The 20600-nt window shown below is 34.5% G+C and overlaps 1 protein-coding gene across 3 annotated transcripts in view; it reads right to left on the bottom strand.

Annotated features, from left to right (window-relative positions):
• Positions 1-20600, bottom strand: part of LOC121431036 (rho-associated protein kinase 2-like) — an 87184-nt gene that overhangs the window by 25828 nt on the left and 40756 nt on the right. For 2 of the 3 annotated variants that reach the window (XM_041628498.1, XM_041628499.1), the window contains exons 6-21: positions 20482-20559; positions 19593-19768; positions 18683-18767; positions 17530-17674; positions 16242-16380; positions 15566-15657; positions 15086-15245; positions 13931-13949; positions 8877-8930; positions 5377-5517; positions 3757-3837; positions 2944-3159; positions 2022-2187; positions 1528-1634; positions 902-1031; positions 267-406 (exon numbers count right to left, since the gene is read on the bottom strand). In XM_041628498.1, coding sequence (XP_041484432.1) covers positions 267-406; positions 902-1031; positions 1528-1634; positions 2022-2187; positions 2944-3159; positions 3757-3837; positions 5377-5517; positions 8877-8930; positions 13931-13949; positions 15086-15245; positions 15566-15657; positions 16242-16380; positions 17530-17674; positions 18683-18767; positions 19593-19768; positions 20482-20559 — 1929 coding nt within the window. The remainder of the gene's footprint in view (positions 1-266; positions 407-901; positions 1032-1527; positions 1635-2021; positions 2188-2943; positions 3160-3756; positions 3838-5376; positions 5518-8876; positions 8931-13930; positions 13950-15085; positions 15246-15565; positions 15658-16241; positions 16381-17529; positions 17675-18682; positions 18768-19592; positions 19769-20481; positions 20560-20600) is intronic. The other variant, XM_041628500.1, reaches the window with a different exon arrangement.

Below are 20600 nucleotides of genomic sequence, written 5' to 3'. Positions count from 1 at the left end.
AGTTGTTCCATTTGAAGGGTGGTATAGGACATAGGTGTTTTCATCCTTGAGATCACCATATTAACAATTGCATCATCATCATCTTCATTAACCTCATCATCATCATCTTCATTAACCTCATCATCATCACTGCCATTATCACCATCATCACCACCACCACCACAACCATCATCATCATCATTATCATCACTGCCATCATCATCGTCATCATCACCACCACCACCACCTCATCATCCTTACTACTCCATCTTCCCTTTGAGACCTACCTTTTGTTCCTCCATCTTGATCATATTTTCTAGCCTGTCAATCTTCTGCTGTGCTTGCTTGAGGTCCAGCTCAAGAATAGAATTTTGTTTGTCCACCTGGTTCCTCATCTCCCTCTCTTGGATCACCGTCTTCTGAAGTTCTGTAAGAGAAAAAACAAGAGAAAATACAATTCACTTATGAATATAATCCTAGCAAAATACTGCTTAAAATTCTGTTTCCAGATATATATTTCATTATTTTCAGTTTATTCTGATTCAGGTTATACATAAATCTGAGCTTGATTTTTTTTCATATCATGTATAGCAATAGTGTCACTTCATTCCTCCTCAAATCAGGTAATACAACATTACACCAAGTATTTGGGACTGAAATTCATCAAACTATATGTTAGAACTAAATTTTAGACAAAGTATTCAGGAATATCTTTAAACCCAAATTTATACTAAGTATTGGGGACTGAAGATCGCCAAACCCAACTTCATACCAAGTATTTGGGACTAAAGATGTTCAAACCAACTTTATACCAAGTACATAGGACTGAAGATCTTCAAACCCAACTTTATACAAAGTATTTGGGACTGAAGATCTTCAAACTAAACTTTATACCAAGTATGTGGGACTGAAGATGAATTACCTTCTTCTTGTGATCTTGTAATTCTCTTCTTCTCAGCATTAACTGCTGCCATAGCATCCCTATGTTCCTTTACAACTTGCTCATGTTTATTCTGCAATGCCTTCAGATCGAATTCTAAACTGGCTTTAGTCTGAATAGAAAAGAAAACATATATTAAATTCAATTCAATTTGCATATTTCATTCTCAATAAAAAAAATGTACATTATATAAAGCAAGATATGACAAAATATTAACAAGCAAGAGTAAAAAAGAAAACGAAATGGGGAAATGCGTAAATAAAGCCAAGAGGCCTTGTATAACAGATGATAATGAAAGCATAAATTATGTTATGAAATTCAAATATTTCTTAATCTTAGGTGAAATTACGTTAAATTCTAGGAAGAAAATGTTAAATCAAATAAATCTATGAAACGATTCTCGACATGAGCATGGTTTCTGATGAAAACATTTAAGAAATCTGAAATTGCAAATATGCATGGAACACTCGTTGATACCTCTAGATTTCAGTGTATAAATAAAAGGCTCACAGATGAGTATCAAATGCATATATCAATAGGGACCCCCTATTTCATAAATGATCTACCCCTCCCCCCCAAAAAAAAGTGTTGATAATCTGGTTTTGTACCTTTTCTAGGAGAATGATGCTTTCTTGATGGGTCTGCATAGTTGCTATGGAACGACTCTCTCCTTGTTTCAACCGATTCATCTCCGTCGTTAGCTGGACATTTTGCCCTTGAAGAGAGAGAGAGAGAGAGATAGGAAATGATGAATGTGTTATCATCTTCTCACTTAGAAAAATGAGCAATGTGTATATTCAAACATGTAGGCCCAAATTAAGGAAGGTGGTTTAGAATCAATGGTTGAAACCATGGTTTAGAATCAATGGTTGAAACCATGGTTTAAGAGTTGTGCTGAATTTAAAACTTGGTATATATTACTGTATTATCAGTAATGATATTAGAATAATAGAATACACTCGATTGCAATCAATACAGTGTATCTACATTATTATCACCTGTCATAAGAGTTTTTTTTCAAGGCCCCTCTTATAAAGATTTGTAATTCATCAAATATATCACAACTTTGGAATTGCAAGGTAACTATATAAGGCATACTTACTTTCTAGCTCTGTTTTGAGATCCTCCATGCGTGATCTTCCGAGTTGTTCCTCCTCTAGTTGTGTCTGCATCCTAATGACCTCTTGGTCTAGGATCATCTTGTTATTTAGTTCTCTGGTGTACTTGTCTCGAAGATCATGGATCTCCTGTTCCAGATGAGCGTAGTTCTACAAAAAAAATAGAAATAGTGAGGTTTCATTTATAATGGTTGGCACAGTTTCAACATGGTGCACTTGTCTCGAAGATCATGGATCTCCTGTTCCAGATGAGCATAGCTCTATTCCCCAAAAAATAAAAATAGTGAAGTTTTATTTACATGGGTGGTATGTCTTCTGCTCTTGCTCTACAACTCCACTCGGCAACTTGAGCCAACCTCCTCTCATCTACTCAAGCCTCTCTCACCTCTCCAGCACAAACCAGCTCTCATCCTGCCTACTCCCCATTTTTTTCCACTCATTCCCATTTACAGTCCTTTTAATGACCACACATTATTCTGATGGATACTTTAATCTCTAAACCTCCACTTGCTTGCCTCTTTCACTGCTACCTCTATTCACCTTTTCTTAGTCCTTTCCAGGACTTCACACATGTTGTACCGGTTGGTATGATAAAAATAATACAGTAAATCCTGTTAAGATGACCCACCTAAGGGTAACAAGAAAAGTCGGTCTCCATGAGTAGATTGTCTTCATGGATAGGTTTCTTCAATGCCTATTTCAATGCATTACTTCCTGAAATGATTTGTCTCTGCTTTTATGCTTTAATATGGAAAGATGTATATGCTTAAATTATCATTAGCTAGAATTGTCTATAAAGTAATGGTCCATGGTTGAATATTTTACATGTACTTACAGAAAAATACTGAGTTAAGTACTTAAAATTCTGGTTTAAGGACCGAATTGAATACCAGCCGTGGTTCTTACCTTTTGGTGATCACCAAACATTTTCTTGGCCCTCGCATGTTGGTCTGCCTCAGTCTGGAGCTGTTTGTTCAGGTTCTCCACCTGTCTCTCTAGCATAGTGGTCTTCTCAGACCGGAGCTTCAGCTCCTTCAGCTCCCTCTCCATATCTGTGATGTGGGAGACCTGACGCTCCACCCTCTTACGACCCTCCTGCTCCTGCTCTGCTCGCCTTTGGAGCTATGGGGAGGTCATAAAGAGAAACAAAGTACAATAACAATAATGAATGAGCTATGCAACCCATACATGACAGAATATCACACATTTTGTCATCCCGTGTCGGCTCTTAACACAGGATTTTCCCAAAATTCATGCACAAATTAATTGGAAATACCCATTTTTATAATTTGCTACATATCATTGCTCAGTTCACATTCTAGAGTGTTTTGACTCAATCAAATGCAAAGTAAGGAAATCATTCAGTCATGAAAAATAATGAAATGTATATAAAGCAATTGATAAATTAAAAAGAAAAGAATAAATTCAAGGCTTTTGTGTAGCTAACTATAGTGTATTGCTCATCAAAATGTTGATGTCAACACAACTAATGAGGGAAATAGCAGAAAAATGCATCAAATTTGCATGATTCAATGTACTATATCATAAAACAATTTTCTTGGTAACAAAAAACAATGAGACACCCTTTATACATGCTTAATGCCAAAAATCACACCTATCGTAGTCTAGGCCTAAAAAGAAATGGGGAGAATTGATCCACCCCCTCCCACACCCTCAAACTTGTTGAAAATGAAACCCAAAGAAAAGAATGATTCTTACCTCTTGGAGTTTGTGTTTGAGTTGAGCCATATCCCTCTCCTTTTCCATCAGTCTATTCTCAAGATGAAGCTTGTCATTGTTCTGAAAGAAAAAGAATGAAACAATAACAAGGACAAAATGATAAAAGGAATAAAATATATATAAAACTACTTGCAGCAAACACTTATTTCATGAAAAGGTCTATAAAACTAAAGTTAATAGTCACTATATTGTAGATCTTGATATGGTATATTCAAATAAATTTAACTCTGTGAAATAATGAAATCTAAGCTGAGAAATTATCACATTGGAGGTCACAGACACAGCTAATCACATGTCGCATTTGACTTCTGCACAGACCGATGTTCAGGTACATTTGTACTTTTAATTATGACTTTGAACTTGACAGTTTTTAGTAAAAACAGGAAACTTGATTTCCTGCTGCCTCTATATCATGAAAAGCAGAATTAGATTGTTCAGAAATGTAAAAATAGCACATTTTTGTGTTTCTATGGTCACAAGCTTAAAGGCAAATGAAAGTAGTAGCAGCAAACAATTATTCCATGAGGAATCTTTAATATCAAGGTTAAGTGCCACAATATATCATACAGGTAGATCTAGATCTGGTACATTGAAATAAACTTATCTTTGTGAAATTTTAGCTGAAAACCGAATATACTGATGACCACTGACACAAAAAGGCATATGTGGGACAGTGTATTAATATTAATTGGAAAAATACCCAATGGAATTCCATGCTTATTTTGCTTGTTTCTCAGCAATTACTTTTTATCCATACATACAAACTCTTGGGTGGTCATTTTATTTGATTCTGTCTAAACTCATTTTGAGATCATTACCACAACTGACATATTTTATCTTTAACCTGCTGAATTCAACACATTCTTTCCTTGAGCCTCAGCATGTCTGAATTCAGGATGTGTCCAACTGATTGGTAAAGATAAACATCTCTGCCATTTCCCCCAACACTTCATTCTGTTTCCAATCCAATGGAGTGTAGTGGAACAGCGTTTATAAGTGGAATAATTTACCTGCTCATTCACATAATGCCGAGTTCATCTGTCATTTTAAGACCCTAAAATCACCATTTCAACAGATGATTCTCTTGAATTTGGCTTTGATTTTCAGTATCAACTGATTTAGAAGTTTCATTTGGAATCAATAGATTAAGTTTATAACTTTTGCATTCTTAGGCCCATTTAGTTTTGATACTTGGTACTAATTATTAATACAAAACAGCGCGATTAGAAAGGCTCGCATAAACGCTTAACAAATGTTTTTTTATTATTATCATTATTATGCAATACTCAGTCTCAAAACCCTGGTACCTGGTCCCTGTCTTACCAAGAGTTGCGATTGACCCAATCGACCACAACTATGGACGGCCAGCAACATCAACATCTAAAATGCATGTTAATTCAAAATATTTTTTTAGATTTGATGTATATCCATACATTCATCATTCTCTTGAAAATTCAGTGTGATTCGCTTTGTTTACTAAGGAGATTGTGCAAATTTCCTTTAGAAAAAGACTATGGTATGGATGGATTTCCATACAGTTGAGATTGATTGGATCAATCGTAATTCTTTGAAAGACAGGGGACCTGGTCTGTAACCTACCTCTAGTTCCAGGTCCTGTTTAATTCTATCGAATTTGGAAGCAATGTGTTTATTCTTCTGGTCCAGGTCTTTATTTCTCCTCATCTCAGCTTCCAACTGCTTCTCCAGGCTGTGACTTTTCCTCTTCATTTCTTCATATTCCTATAACATCATGAGAGAGAAGAAAACATATGTCTTTTAGCGCTTCCATGCTGGAAAAATCAGCCATTTTCGCAATATTTTTCAACCTACTGTCCAAACAAATGAGGAACCTCTATTATCTTTTGTCATTAATAAATTGTGTGTAGCCATGTGAAAAACTGATTATAAACAAAAATATGTTGTCCATGACTGAATAAGAGGTGAAAAAGTTGTGTGTCGTACGGGACATTTCTGAGCCCTTACGACACACAACATTTTCACCTGTAATTCACCCATAATCAAACATTTTTTGTTGGTAATCAGTTTTTCACATGGCTACCCACTATAAATTCATTAATGACAAAAAATACATTGTTATTGCTCAAGCAATCGGCTAAGAGATTAGAAATTATTGTCAAAATGTCCCGTACGACACATACAGTATGGAATCACCCTTTACAGATATACAGCGCCATTGAACTTGTATCAGATCCTGGGGTGGTATTCTGAAAACGTTCTTATCTTTGTTCTTATCTTTTATCTTATCTCACTGAGATAAGAAGACGCTAAAATCATTGCAAATCGGTATTCTGAAAATCTTCTTAACGCGTTCTTATCTCTGTAAGGACTGCCCCCTTCTTATCTCCAACACGCCCATTTTTTAGATTTTACCAATCAAAATGCGCTTTATATTGGCAGTTTAACCAATAGAAGCGTTCCTTATGTGAAGAAAATATCATGGGCGCTGCGCGTTTACCGTTTCTGGCGCATTGCGCGAAATAGGCATTTTATACGCAATGACTGATTTTATTATTTCGAGACGTCCACGTGCAAAAAAAAGTAAGAAAAGTAAATAAAGCAGGTACGAATAAAGAACAAAATATGAAGAAAGAAAGTAAGTAGGTATGAAAGAAAGAAGACAGAAAAGGGTCAGAATGAAGCAGAAAAAAAGATGAAAGGGACAAAGCAGAAAATAATGAAAAAATAAAGAGTAAACGAAAGAAAGCAAGCAAAAAGAATTCAAAAATAAAAAAGAAAGAAAATAGAATGAATAAAAGAAGGAAAAGGAAGAAAAAAATAGAACAATTATCCATGATAAAGTGAAGGAACAAAAATGAAGAAAAAAAAAGAAATTAACTAAAAGGAATACACACAAAAATAGAAAAAGGTCAAACTAATATATTTTTAACAAGGAACCGAAAAAGAAAACAAAGTCTAAAAAAAAACGAATGAAAGAAAGTTAGAAAGAAATAAAAAGAAAGAGAAAAAAGGGAATAAAAATGTAAAAAGTGAAGGAAGAGAGAAAAAAAGAAAATTAAACAAAGAAATAAAGATGAGAGAAAAAAATGAAAGGAAATTTGACGCAAATATAAAGACTACAAAAAGATAAAGAAAGAAAGGTAAATTCATAGAAAAAAGAAATAAGGAAAGAAAGAAAAAAAGAAAGAAAGAAAGAAGGAAAGAAAGAAAGAAAGAAAGAAAAGGAAAGCGAAAGGGAAATTTAAAAGTTTGGAAAAAAAAACGTTCAGGAGAGCTGCATGACATGCTTGAGGTAGACATAATCAATTTGAAAACTGCGACCACAAGTGCGAGCGAAATATGAAGCGAGCGAGTAACTCAAGAAACCAAGTACGGGTAATTCAAAAACGAAAATGGCAAAGCGTGTTGGCAAGCTCAAGAAGGTCTAGAGGTCTAAAGAATAAAGAAAAAGTTAATAGAAGAAAGACAGAGAGAAGAAAGAAAGTAAAGAAAAAGAGTAAATAAAGAACGAACGAAAAAAGAATGAGCAAAATAAAGAAAAAAAAGAAAGAAAGTAAAAAAAGACACAAAAGTGTCAGAAAGCAGAAATAAAAAAATAAGAAAAATTAAGAATTATTAAAGGGAAGGAAGAAAAAGGGGGGAAATGAAATGAATGATTAAAAAAGGAAAAGCATGTATAAAAACGAAAGAATGGAAGAAAAATAAGGAAGAAAAATAAAGATTACAAACAAGTGAAGGAAGAAAGAAAGAAAAAAGAAAAAGAAAGAAAAGGAAGAGAAACGGGGGGAAAGCAGAAAAAAGACTCAGTAAAGAAAAAAAGAAAGGGATAAAACGAAAAGGGAAAATAAAAAAGGAAGAAAGATGAAGTATAAATGAAACAAAGCAAAAGAAAAAAAATAGAAATTAAAAGATTCAAACAGAACAAAAGTAAAGATATAAATGAAGAATGAAAGAAAAGAAGAAAGACAGACAGATAGGAAGAAAGACAGACAGATAGAAAGGAAGAAATACAAACAGATAGAAAGGAAGAAAGACAGACAGATAGAAAGGGCGAAAGACAGACAGATAGAAAGGAAGAAAGACAGACAGATAGAAAGGAAGAAAGACAGACAGATAGAAAGGAAGAAAGACAGACAGATAGAAAGGACAAAAGACAGACAGATAGAAAGGAAGGAAGAAAGACAGACAGATAGAAAGGAATAAAAAATGGAAAAGAAAGAAGGGATAGAAAAAAGAGACGGGCAAAATAAAGGGTGAATGAAATAAATGGTGGGAGGAATACTTGTGGGTACTTGTTATTACTAGAGGCCATCGATTTTGAGCAAGAAAAAACGCGGACATCGTGAGATGTGATAACCCTCTAGCTATCTTAAATATTATCTTAAATATCGTGAAAGATAAGAAAGAAAAAAGATAAGAACGTTTTCAGAATACCACTAGCTTATCTACATTCTGTTCTTATCTTTTAGCGCGCTTTGGTATTATATGCGCGAGTTGTAAATTTACGCGCTCAGCATTGGGTGGAGAGCAAGATAAGAACAAAGATAAGAACAAAAGATAAGAAAAAGATAAGAACGTTTTCAGAATACCAATTTAAGAAAGTGACGTAGATAAGAACAAAATTAAGATAAGAACGTTTTCAGAATACCAATTTAAGAAAGTGACGTAGATAAGAACAAAATTAAGATAAGAACGTTTTCAGAATACCGCCCCTGGCCTGCACACAGTGTAGAAACTTTTTCACTCCCTGGGGAGCATTCAAACAAGAGATTCAAAACTCAACTAATAGGCATATTACAGGCTTTCAAATCCTACCAGGTACCCATTTAGAACCTGGGTTGAGAGTGGCAAAATGTGGATTAACACCTTGTCAAAAAGTCAAGAGGAAGGTACATGTATTTCAGTCATGAATTTCATTCTTTAAAAGAACTTACATGGTGCATGCTCTATTTTGTTTCTGTATTTTTTTATCAACTATGAAATGTAAACATTACATACATATACCAAGTCAAAATTAGACATATATTGTCTTTGATACGATGCTAGAAATTTCCTTTAACAATGCAAAACCAAATTGGAATGAATTGTTATACATGTACATAAAGCTCTGTGCTACTCACCCTGCCTCCAACATTGGGGGTTGATACATGTCCATCTGCCTCCTTTATACCACCCTATAACACAACAACAACATCAACATAGATTGCTAACCTTTCTATAAAGGCTATATCATATATCATGATGCCTTAATAGACAGGTTCATTGAAAAGATAATACAACAAAATTACATGAATATTGCAAGAACATAATATACATCTATGTGCATGTGGTGTATGACTTTGGAAAGTAAAAGTATGCGAATCCTATTATAAGAAAAACATTTAGAGAAAGAAAATTTTACCGATATGTTTCTTGTATTTTTCCGGCTGTGAGTCAAGTATTCATATTAGAATAAAGTGTTATAAACTAAACTAAAGTGAACTAAAATGTGGTTTTAATGTAAATTGAAAATTAGTAAAAGAAGGATTTGTTATTTGTCAAACTCATGTGTTGCATTCTCTTATGGTCTTGAAAGCATTAGCTGCACAGCAAACGTCTCATGATGCACTCATATGAAAGATGGTCAAGTTTGAAAGAAAAAAAATAATAATGACAAGTATAGGACTTAAAAATAAGACTTGCAATAAATCACAAATAAAAATTCTATCAAGCTTTCATTCTACAAACCAAGTTCATATTAAAAGTTTTTTTATGCGTCTTGAAATGAATATTTCATTTTTTGAAGTGCAGAATAATAATCTATTCCCTCTCATTATTCAAATACTTCATTTTTTTCCCTCAGGTTTGACAATGAGCATGATTCATTTACATTGGGCAACTCTGAATATGATATCTTGCCCCCCCCCCTAAAAAAGACTAAAGGGGGTTTCTTTTCATCATGGAATAGAGAAATAAAAATAATTTGGATTTGATAACATTTGCTCTGGTGACTTCTTGGCAAATCTCTTTTCAGGAAACAATAACTCTTCATCACCCAAATCGAATATTCAAAGCAATTACCAAGCACAATCTGAGATGGAAACATTTGATTATAAAAAAACCAATGGTAACATGCATGTATGGTCTCTAGAAACTTCTATCAAAACTTGACTGTGACAAGCAAATTAACAATGTTACATTGATTTACTTTTAGATTTGCAAGTGAAAATGGTTGAATGATATTGGTGATTTAATTTCAGGGCACTGAATGCCTCACATTTTTTTTTTCCATCATGTCCACTATAAAAAGAACACAAAAAACATTGTCCTAAATCTAGGGATGATGTACACTCACAACATTTCCCAGACCATACATGTCGAGTGCGATCTTATAGGGGCTTATCAAATGGGTCCACTTGACTACAATGACACATGTGAACAGTGGAATTGAATGCCATTATCCTCCAGACAGCCTAAAACTCCCCAATATTGATGATGATAATATTACCATGAATTAATTACATTGATTTATTGCAAAAGGGCTAGCATTCCAATGAAAATTTGAAAGAAATGATTGTCAAAGGTCGCCAGAGCATATGTCATTTCCTCAACGTACACATAGCACTCACGTTTGTAATAGGGGTTTCAGGTCACCGCAAACAGACAGACGGTAGGAGGACCGGACAGTTAGTGACCAACCACACACAAGATTGAGAAAAGAGAAACACGCAGATAGATGGGATGGAGAAACAGTTTGTTAAACATAGGAACAGGCAGATTTCACCTCAAAGGCCTGTATTCTGTAGTCAGGTTTAACTTAGACCATGGTCTAAATCTGTGCTAAAACTATGGGAAGCCAAACGTTTCAAAATTTGTATGTTTCTTATGTTTACTGTGCTCTTTCCAGATTCATCGATGGTGAAGACAATTATCTTTTAAACTTCCTAGACAGTTATGAATGATTTGGGAGCCAAATTAGCTGTGATATGATATCTCTACTGTTAGTGATTTATGTAACAATTGGCTATCCATACTTAAACCACAACTTTAAACCTGAGTTTAAGTTAAACCCGACTTCAGAATACGGGTCAAATAGTACAGATGGGATAAAGGATATTAAAGGAAAAGTGGCACACTAGGAGTGAACCTGGAAAGAACCAAATCTATATTCCCTTTTAAGGTAAAGATGGTACTGGTATCGAAGAATTATCAAAGGCCAGGTATTAGAATAACTTGAGCATCATGGTCAAATTTCCATGCAATCCATGGCTAAAACCTAAGCACTATACAACAAAAGGGTTCCAAACATGGCGAAAAGTAGCATATTCACTGTGGATTCTAAGTATTGTTATTCATTAATAACAATTCAATGAAATAACTATTTTTTTCCAGGGTGGCTGGTTGGGGGGGGGCTACAAATTTCAATGCGTTATACTCAAAGCATTCTCTTGAATTTTTAACATGCGTATAGACAAATTGTTAAAACAGTTATTTCTTGTAAGATATTATAATAACAATATAGTGCTTTATCCATGACAGCATGAATGCAAGTACAAGTATTTCCAAACAGTTGTATTCAAAATATTTTTTCCTGTCCTATCAGAAATATATAACAATATTTGCATATCTAAATTTAGTGCATGGTAAGGCTCTGTGATGTATGGCATGCAGGTGAAAAGAATTCCAGTCTTGGAGAAGTAGCAAAATTGGCAAATTATCTAGCAGCAGAATTACAAATGTATGCTACGATGCATGCAAATTAGAATGTTAGAAAAAAAAAATTTTTTTTTTTAATACAAAAATCTATGACAGATTTTCATTAGTGTAAGAGGTAATCATACATGTAGATATAAAGTTAACATTTTGTAAGTTCTACATGCTATACTGTTCTACAAAAATAGACAACCAAAGATTTTACTGTGCAAGAACAAATGCTTCTTTCTCAGAAACGTATCAGAGGGCTTTGCATAGTTATATTGGCATGCTCGGTCCTTTTAGGGCTTTTCATTTGAAACTGAGTAGGGCTACCTTTCAAAGGTAAATGCTTTATGTGCATGAATTTTTTGCCTTTATGAAATGACAATGGGAAGGTGATATTTTATTGTGTAACTAAACATGTGGTATGAGAGTCCTCATGACAAATTTACCTGTATAGAACTGTCATAATGTTAATAACAAATTTCTTGGACACTACACCAAAAATTTGAATTTTTTCTTCAAGTCCTGAATTTTTTAAAATCCTGATAATGAAATGTCCAGAAATAAGATAATTTCCCTAAAGATACATGTATATAGTTTGTTTCAATACAAGCAAAAACAGTTCACAAAAATCTTTCCAAATTTGCTACAAATTGAACTCTCATTTTCGATCGAAATCAACTCCATATTAATTATTATGATCGACTTTCCCCTAATCTGTTTGCTTCATAAGAAAGAAAACCAAAATACCCATCCAACTAAATACACGTATTATATCCTATTCATCCACCAAAATGGTAATATCAATCTAATTATGAACCCCAAAATAACACTGATTTTTTCCAGACAGTATTATTGTACACCGTAGACCTTTAGAATCTACCAATATGCTATATATTAACTTACACAAGACAATCTTTCAGAAAATATCATTGTAATTGTAAACATATGAATGCACTTATGTTAACCCTAAATCTCCCGGGGTATTTTGATGCTTGTCATTCCCGGGGGGGGGGGGCCCATTATGGCCCCCCTTAAGATCTCGGCCGCCGATCGCGCGAGCGACACAAAAATTTGCACGCTGGTAGTGTGCGATGTAATCTACAAGGCTGTATGGTAAAATTTTCCAAAATAATGAGATTTTATTTTATATGAATTAATTATGCTAACTTATGCATAAATCATACTTTTTGCTCTAATTCACTAAATAAAGCTCCTAGAATGCTAATTTTTGGTAAAAATTTTCTTTGTAGCATTCTTAACAATCGTAATTCAAAAAAACTTTGGTTTGGAAATAAATTTCTTATGTATTTTATTGTTTTATGAATTTCTTATGTATTTCTTTGTTTTTTTTTTCTTTTTGTTTTTTATTGTTTTTTCAATGGAAATTGTTCCAGACATAATTCTGATCATAAACAAGGCAAAATTAATTAAGTTTAATCAGTAAAAGTAGAAATAATGATACATTTATGAATTTTGGCTAAATACGCAATTTGCATTGGATTTGTACATGAAATCACGTTTATGAGCAATTTTGGGTCTGACATGCACTTGCATAATGTTGCGTAATGTCGTAACCGTGTACCCGGGCGTCACAACTTTGGTCTCAAAATTTGCGCGAGACTTGAATGTAAAAAGTCGGTGAGCTGCGAGGTGAAAAAATTTCGCGCAGCAGATATATCGCGAAAATTGTTGAGGGGGGCCATTATGGCCCCCCCCCCGGGAGAATTAGGGTTAAAAATAAGAATCATATAGCACTTAGAGTCAAACATCAAAATATCTTGCTCGTAATTTCCTATTATTCAATGACGTCATCTCTCTTTTGTCATAAAACATCAGAAGCTTAATGCAAGTATAATGAGATGATTTGCTGCACGCTGTTATTTTAAGATCAAGTTTGGTCTACAGGAAGCTCAAAATGCCAGTATCAAAGCAAACATGTCGTGCAGCCAATGATAAAGGGATTTCCTAATAATACTTCCAAATCTGGTTAGCAATGAGTATCCATTTCATCCAGAAACCAACACTTTTTGCTGGAATACTTAATGTGCATTGATGTCAGGAAGTCTATGATACTCCAATTGTGGTTATAAGGATTATTAAAGAGCTGATTAAAAAAACACTGCATTTTGTAATGGAAGCATAGGGCAAAGTCATTTTTTGCTTAGTTTTTCAGATTTTCTGGTTTAATCCCCAAAGGTGCATTCATAAAGATAATCATGAGAATGCATTTCCTTGTCTGCAAAAATGTTTGCTTGAAGAGCATTCTCTTCTGCCATTCTCTATCAAGAATAATATTATTACATGCTTCTTTATACACATCTACAAATAAGATCTACAGTGTATATCCATAGTCTTGATATGCCATTTCAGTATGGGTTTACAGAATGTTTTGAAATAGTGTTACTCGCTAATTTCTATGTGTAATCTACATTTTATTCTACGTTTCATTTCTACTAGTTACGGGTAGTAACAAAATATGCAGAATTGCTCTTACCTCTATCGATGTAAACAATCTGAAAGAAAATAGTGATTAAACAGGAAGGATAAAATCAAACAGTTATTTTAACCATTAAGGATTGCCAGACTTGTGAAATTAGCAAAAGGGCAATTCTATAAAATAAACAACACTTAGTAGATTTATTCTGAATTTTTGTTTCATTGGAGTAAACTATTTGAACCATGAAAAACTAAGGGCAATGCATATTTTTATAAGTACTATAAAAAAAGAAGATAAATCATTTCAGAAAGGTCACAAATACATGTATGTGGGTTGGATATATACTATTATGGAAATGCTAAAAAGTAAAAAAATAAATTGACAATTCCAGCTTCTACAGAACAGGATTTCTGTAGCTGTAACAATGCCAGAGAGAACAAAAATAAATAAATGAATAAATTCATGGAATTTGGGTTTGTCTATGAATTTCAAGTAATTTCTAGTAAGTGGATATCTTACAAGGATAACCCATCCAGGCAAAGAAATGCACAAAAATATACATGGACAAAAGAATATTCATCTCTAATGTAAGTTCGAAAAAGTCCTTGTTAATATATTTCATGTTCAGTGATTAATTGGAATTATAGCCTCCTGTTCCGGAAATAACTATTTTTTCCCTGCAGGGGATAATTTTGCTTTACCAAATTAGACTAACATTTTTGGTCAGAAGGGAAAAGGTCTTAACTCAGTTCAGTACAGACCAATTAAGAAGCTGCTTCACAAGAGAATGTAACAGTCTTTGAATAAAAATGTGGAGCAAATTTTGATGTGACACCAGGAAAATTACATGTATACCGTGCTGAATGAACCAGTAGAGGGATCGGGGCAATTTCACCCCAAATGCTCATAAGAGACCAGGTGGGTGTTTCATAAAGCTGTTCGTAAGTTAAGAACGACTGGTGATCCTTTCTTCTGGTAAATGGTATATTCATTGGCGATGGTAAAGCGCGTAAGAAAGGATCACCAGTCGTTCTTAGAGTCGTTCTTAAGTTACGAACAGCTTTATGAAACGGCCCCCTGGAAAATTAAAAAACAAGGTGTCCCAGAAAAATCCCATTCATTGCAATGTTAAAGTTCATCCCATTTTGCAGATGTAGGCAGTAGGTTGTGAAAAGTAAATTATTATTATTTTTTTTTTTGCATGGAACCTACCTATTTGATTTGTTGTAAGTGAAGCCGATGAATGGAAGATTGTTGCCAGCGAATGTCTTGGGCGATTGAAAGCTCTCCTCGGGGTGGTTTTCTGCCTCAATGTCATCAAAGTTACTGGTGTCCACGTCACTGACTAGTTCAGGTACGACCGGAGGTACAGCTGGAAGGAAAATCATAGAGTATGATTACCACATTACAAGGATTGTGTGGTCTAGTGGTTAGAGCACTGGACTCATGATCATAAGGTTGCGAGTTCGAATCTCCACTGTCATTGTCTAAAAGCTAATTATTATTGTAATATGTGGTCAGCGACTATGTCTGATCAACTTAGACATAAAATGTTTCCTATTTAATTGGTTAGACCCCATCTTGCGTTATAACAGCAAAAGTTGTCCTGCCAAGTTCTTACAAGAGTTACAATAACAGAAAGACAAAAACAGTGTAATTATCACTATAAAGCAGATCATTCAAAGTACTTACTATTCCTAATATTTTCATATGTCCACATATCATTCCTGAAAAATCTATGTTGCTTGATTTCCTCAATACCATTCTTTCCTAACCTTGTGTCTCTGTGGAAATGAAAGATAACAGAAAGATACATTGTAAGAATATGGATATCGCACATGTATTGATGGCATCACATTCTGCAGTTTCTCATCATCTTCACCATCATCATCTTCATCATCATCACCATCATCACCATCATCACCATCATCACCATCATCATCACCATCATCATCATCATCATCATCATCATCACCATCATCATCATGCAACCTCTCTCCACTAGCACCAACACCAACATAGACAGATAAGACACCATCACAAAAGCCAAAACCGGAACCACAATCAACAACAAAACCAACACCAACTTCAACAACTAATGATGAAGCTTCTAAAGGTTTCCATGGTGAAGAAGAATAGTGCAGTAGGTTTCACAGAACATGTATCTTTCTTGGGCTAGTGTTGGTCCTGAGAAGAACCACCCAGTCTCGACCCACACTTGTCGAAATGTCGAGTTTGCATGGTCCTTTTCAGGAACAACACTTGCCCAAGAAAGATACATGGTGTACCGTGAAACCTACTACCCTATCAACAACTAAGCAACAACATCAAACACAAAATCAAAACACCAACTATACACATAGCTTACCTGTCGGTTAGAAATTTGCATATAAGGTCTTTGGCAGGGCCAGTTATTGAAATATCATCGGGAAACTCTAGTGAGTTTCTATGATCCATGATCTTGCTGTATGTACCCACAAGGGAATCAGCATAGAATGGTGTGTCACCTATAAAAAAAATATATGAATACATGGTGTAAAACATGGTGTAAAACAAAGGGATTACTTCCTGCACAGTTACTACCAGAAACATGTGCCTCATCTCTTTGCAGAAATTTAACTCAGCATCTTTCCCAGCGACATTCCTGCATTCCCCCAATTGTTTTGTGTATGCAGAAATGGGAGGATGGCATCAAACAGACGCTGAGTGGGATTCCAATTTCCACAATTTGCATAGTGCATATTGCAGAGTCTGAAGTAGTAAGACTAGATTCACAACATGTATGTACCGTGGCTGTCTCTATCACAGAGTTGGAGTCTAGTCTTCACTCCAGACATGGCATAATTGGTTAAGTGTCAAATTTGAGTCTGTGCTAGCAGACTAATGGGGCGTTGCAAGAAACTTGCGATCGATTGCAAGTCTTTTTTGGGGGTCCCTAAAACAATCATAAGTTTTCAAATTAATTGCAAATTTGCAATTGATTTCTAATCTGCTCCTTGAAACAAGTAGTGTAATATGATACGCTACAGTTAAAATTGATCTTTCAATTGTAAAATTGTGACAGAATATTTGGAATTGATTGCAAATATTTTCTTGCAACACCCCCTAAGACAGGGATTGGACTAATTTAGGCCACGTTCTTGGAAAGATCATGTGGACACAACCGGGCATAAAATAAGCTCAATAGATAATCTACAAAATAATGTTTTTTAAATTGAATTGTGTTATCTTATTGATAATAGTTATTCATGTATAAAGTTAGAATTCTATCCAATCAAGAAATACTGTAAAGGTTAAAATATGACAATTTGGGATCCAAACTCCCTATATTTCCTTTTTGAAAATGTACTTTGAAAAAATAATGTTATCAAACTCATCCTAATCCTTGGGTTTAATGCAACCCATCATTTGTAAAATTCACCCCCAATCCATTCAGAATATGGTCTATTGTCCAAGTAAAAATGTAGCACACGGAGCACAGAAAATGAAAGAAGGACGGGATAATTTCTGGACCCGTCTCATTAAACTTGTTACAATAAATTTGAAATAATAACAGTTTAAAGCTACTGAAATCGCTCAATCTGATTGGCTAATAAAAATATGTATTTGTTATTACAAGGCTTCATGAAATGGATCCCTGGAGGGCAAGTTCTTACCAACAAGCATTTCATAGATGAATACCCCTACCGACCACCAATCACATTCTCTTCCATACTGTCCATTACCAGCTTGTGACTTGAGAACTTCAGGAGAGATGTAATCTGGTGTACCTACTGCTGTGTCTGAACGCACCATACCATCCTAGGGGACAAACAGAGATGGAAAAATTAATGAGCAATTATACTTGCTAAAATAAGTTTTCATTTACTCGATCAGGGGTCTATTGCAGAAAGAGTTTCATTCAAACAAAACTTAAAATTCAAGCGCGGAAACCAAATACGCGCAATTCATTTGTTGAAAATCAAGTAGCGCATGATTTTTCAGAGTTGCATTGGATCCCAGCAATTTCTGCAGTGGGCCACAGAATTCCTTTAAGGTCAAGTCCAGCCCAGAAAATGTTGATTTGAATGAATAGAGAAAAATCAAACTAGCACAACACTGAAAATTTCATCGAAATCGGCTGTAAAATAAGAAAGTTATGACATTCTAAAGCTGATTATTTTACCCATAATCACTTGTACCATACTTTAGGAACCATTACCATCTGGGCCCCGGTTTCACAGACATAATCATAATGACTTCACTAGTGTGGTACACTAGATAAGAAACCTCAATTTTGATTATTTACCAATGTATTTTAGGGTGGCCATGGGCCACGTTGCATAGAAGTTACCACTTTGGTAACTTTGCCATGCAATGGTAACTTGCATGGAATCCTCGATTCTGATTGGCTGTTGATCAACGTTACCATGTTACATGTAGCTACCATTGCATTGTAAAGTTACTGAATTGTTAAGTTCACATGATTGAGGGTTCTTTATGAAACTAACCCGTTAACTAATTTTGTAATTTGGTACAGCAATCATAGTATCTGCTAAGTATTGTAAGTCATCCATATAATGCACAACATTCAAGAATCAAAGTTGTGATAGAAAAAATCTCATACAGGGGTTGATGAAACAGAAGAGAAAGATTGCATATTGTTTGCTTCAGTCATCTGTGTGTGGGTCTTTTTTTTCTTATCATACAATTTATTAACGAAACCAAATTGTCAACTAATATTTCCTATTCATGACATGAAAGTGAAGATGAACAATGTGTCCCTGATTTTTATTTCCTTCTCATATTTCTCTTCGAAGGCCACCTTACCCTTTCCATCCTCATACATGTTCCAAAGTCTGCTAACTTGAGATGTCCTGATGAATCTAATAACATGTTATCTGGTTTCACGTCTCTGTAGAAAATATACGACAAAATACAATATCAATGTCATTGAGTTTTTTTCATGCAATGTAAGTTCTACCTGAACTGCACAAATACATGTAATGTCACAGGGGGTTCAATGAGAAATTACATGTATTCTCAAATCTGTGTTTCAAAAAACTTTGTTTTGATGGACCTTTATCCATGTACTTTAAAAAGAATATTCAGTGTTAAACTGTTGACTATCAAATCGTCTTTGGGGACGAAAAAAGGCCAATATGGCTGATCGATATAAAAGAAAAATACTGGTTTTTCGTTGTTTATAAAAAAAACTTTTTCTATAGAGTGGTTGGTATGGCTTTGTAATGGATGTCAATTTGCCCCTTTACTTGCAGAATAACAAAATGGTGCAATTCTAACAGGATCTGAACTGGAATAACTTGGTTCTAGAAGGGAACAGGTGGGTGTCTCATAAAGCTGTAAGTTAAGAGCAACTTAAAGAACGACTGGTGATCCTTTCTTGTGGTACATGTAAATGGTGTATACATTGGCGATGGTTTAGCACATAAGAAAGGTTAAACAGTCGCTCTTATCATACAAACAGCTTTATGAAACGGCCCCCTGGTATTAGACTCATCGCTCCTACTCATATAACTGAGTTTCTCTGTGAAAGTCAAAATGTGAAACTAAAATGAATCGACATAAATATTGCAGGAAAAAAGGGGGGAAAAGAGATAAACAGAGAGAAAAGCAGAAAGACTGAAAAGAATATTAAAGAGGGACAGAGAAAGTGAGTGAATGAGAAACTAGAGAGTAACGATGACGTCATATTCCTGTATATCACATGATTCCTTACCTATGTATAAAGCCCATAGAATGGATAGCGTCTAGCGCCAGGACCACCTCGGCCGTGTAGAACCTGGCCCACTTCTCTGGGATCTCATAGTTGCTCATGAGATTAACCAAGTCACCTCCTGGCATGTAATCCATAACCATGTAAAGATACTTCTCATCTTGGAAGGCGTAGTGGAGCTGGTTGGGAAGACAATCATTAAATGTGACCATGAATACATGTTCAAATTAAGAAGTACTTTCATAACACATGCACTACAAATATAACAATACTTGCATTAAACAAATGAAATACAAATTTAATTTGGAAAATGAGACTTCACTGACGTTGGAAAAATAAATTGAAATAAGTAAATTTAAAGGGATGGTCCGTCCTAAAAGTATTTAGAGCTCAATAAATAGAGTAGAATTCACCGAGCAAAATGCCGAAAATTTCTTCAAATCTGATATCAAATAACACAGTTATTGAATTTCAAAGTTTAGCAATATTTTATAAAAAATCATCATGAATATTCATTAGGTGGGCTGATGTCACATCCCCACTTGTTCTTTTGTATTTTATTATATGAAATCAGGTTTATTCAATTTTTTTCCTCCAAGACCTAGAAAAAGTGGATTGACAACTGATTTAGTGCATTACACATTTATTGCTGCAACTTATTTCATTATACTTGTAAGGGAGACAAATTATTCACACAAGTATGAAATAATGAAAAAAGTATGATTTTATGTAATAACATAAGAAACGGAAAGTGGGGATGTGACATCATCGGCCCATCCAATAAATATTCATGATGACTGTTTTCACAAAATATTGCTAAATTTTAAATATATCTGAATTCCCAATTTAGTTGAAAGAATATCATGCCTGAATTGGTTATGAATCTCCTTACCTGTACAATCCATTCACTGTTAGCATGAGCCATGATGTCCCTTTCCTCCCAGTAAAACGCTGAATCAGATCTCTTGATCTGAAAGAGAAAACAAATCAGACAAAATACTAATACTATTT

The sequence above is a fragment of the Lytechinus variegatus genome, chromosome 17 (assembly GCF_018143015.1).
Source record: "Lytechinus variegatus isolate NC3 chromosome 17, Lvar_3.0, whole genome shotgun sequence".
NCBI lineage: Eukaryota > Metazoa > Echinodermata > Echinoidea > Temnopleuroida > Toxopneustidae > Lytechinus > Lytechinus variegatus.
Note: the sequence above shows the minus strand (reverse complement) of the source record. Positions and strands in the feature narration are given on the sequence as shown.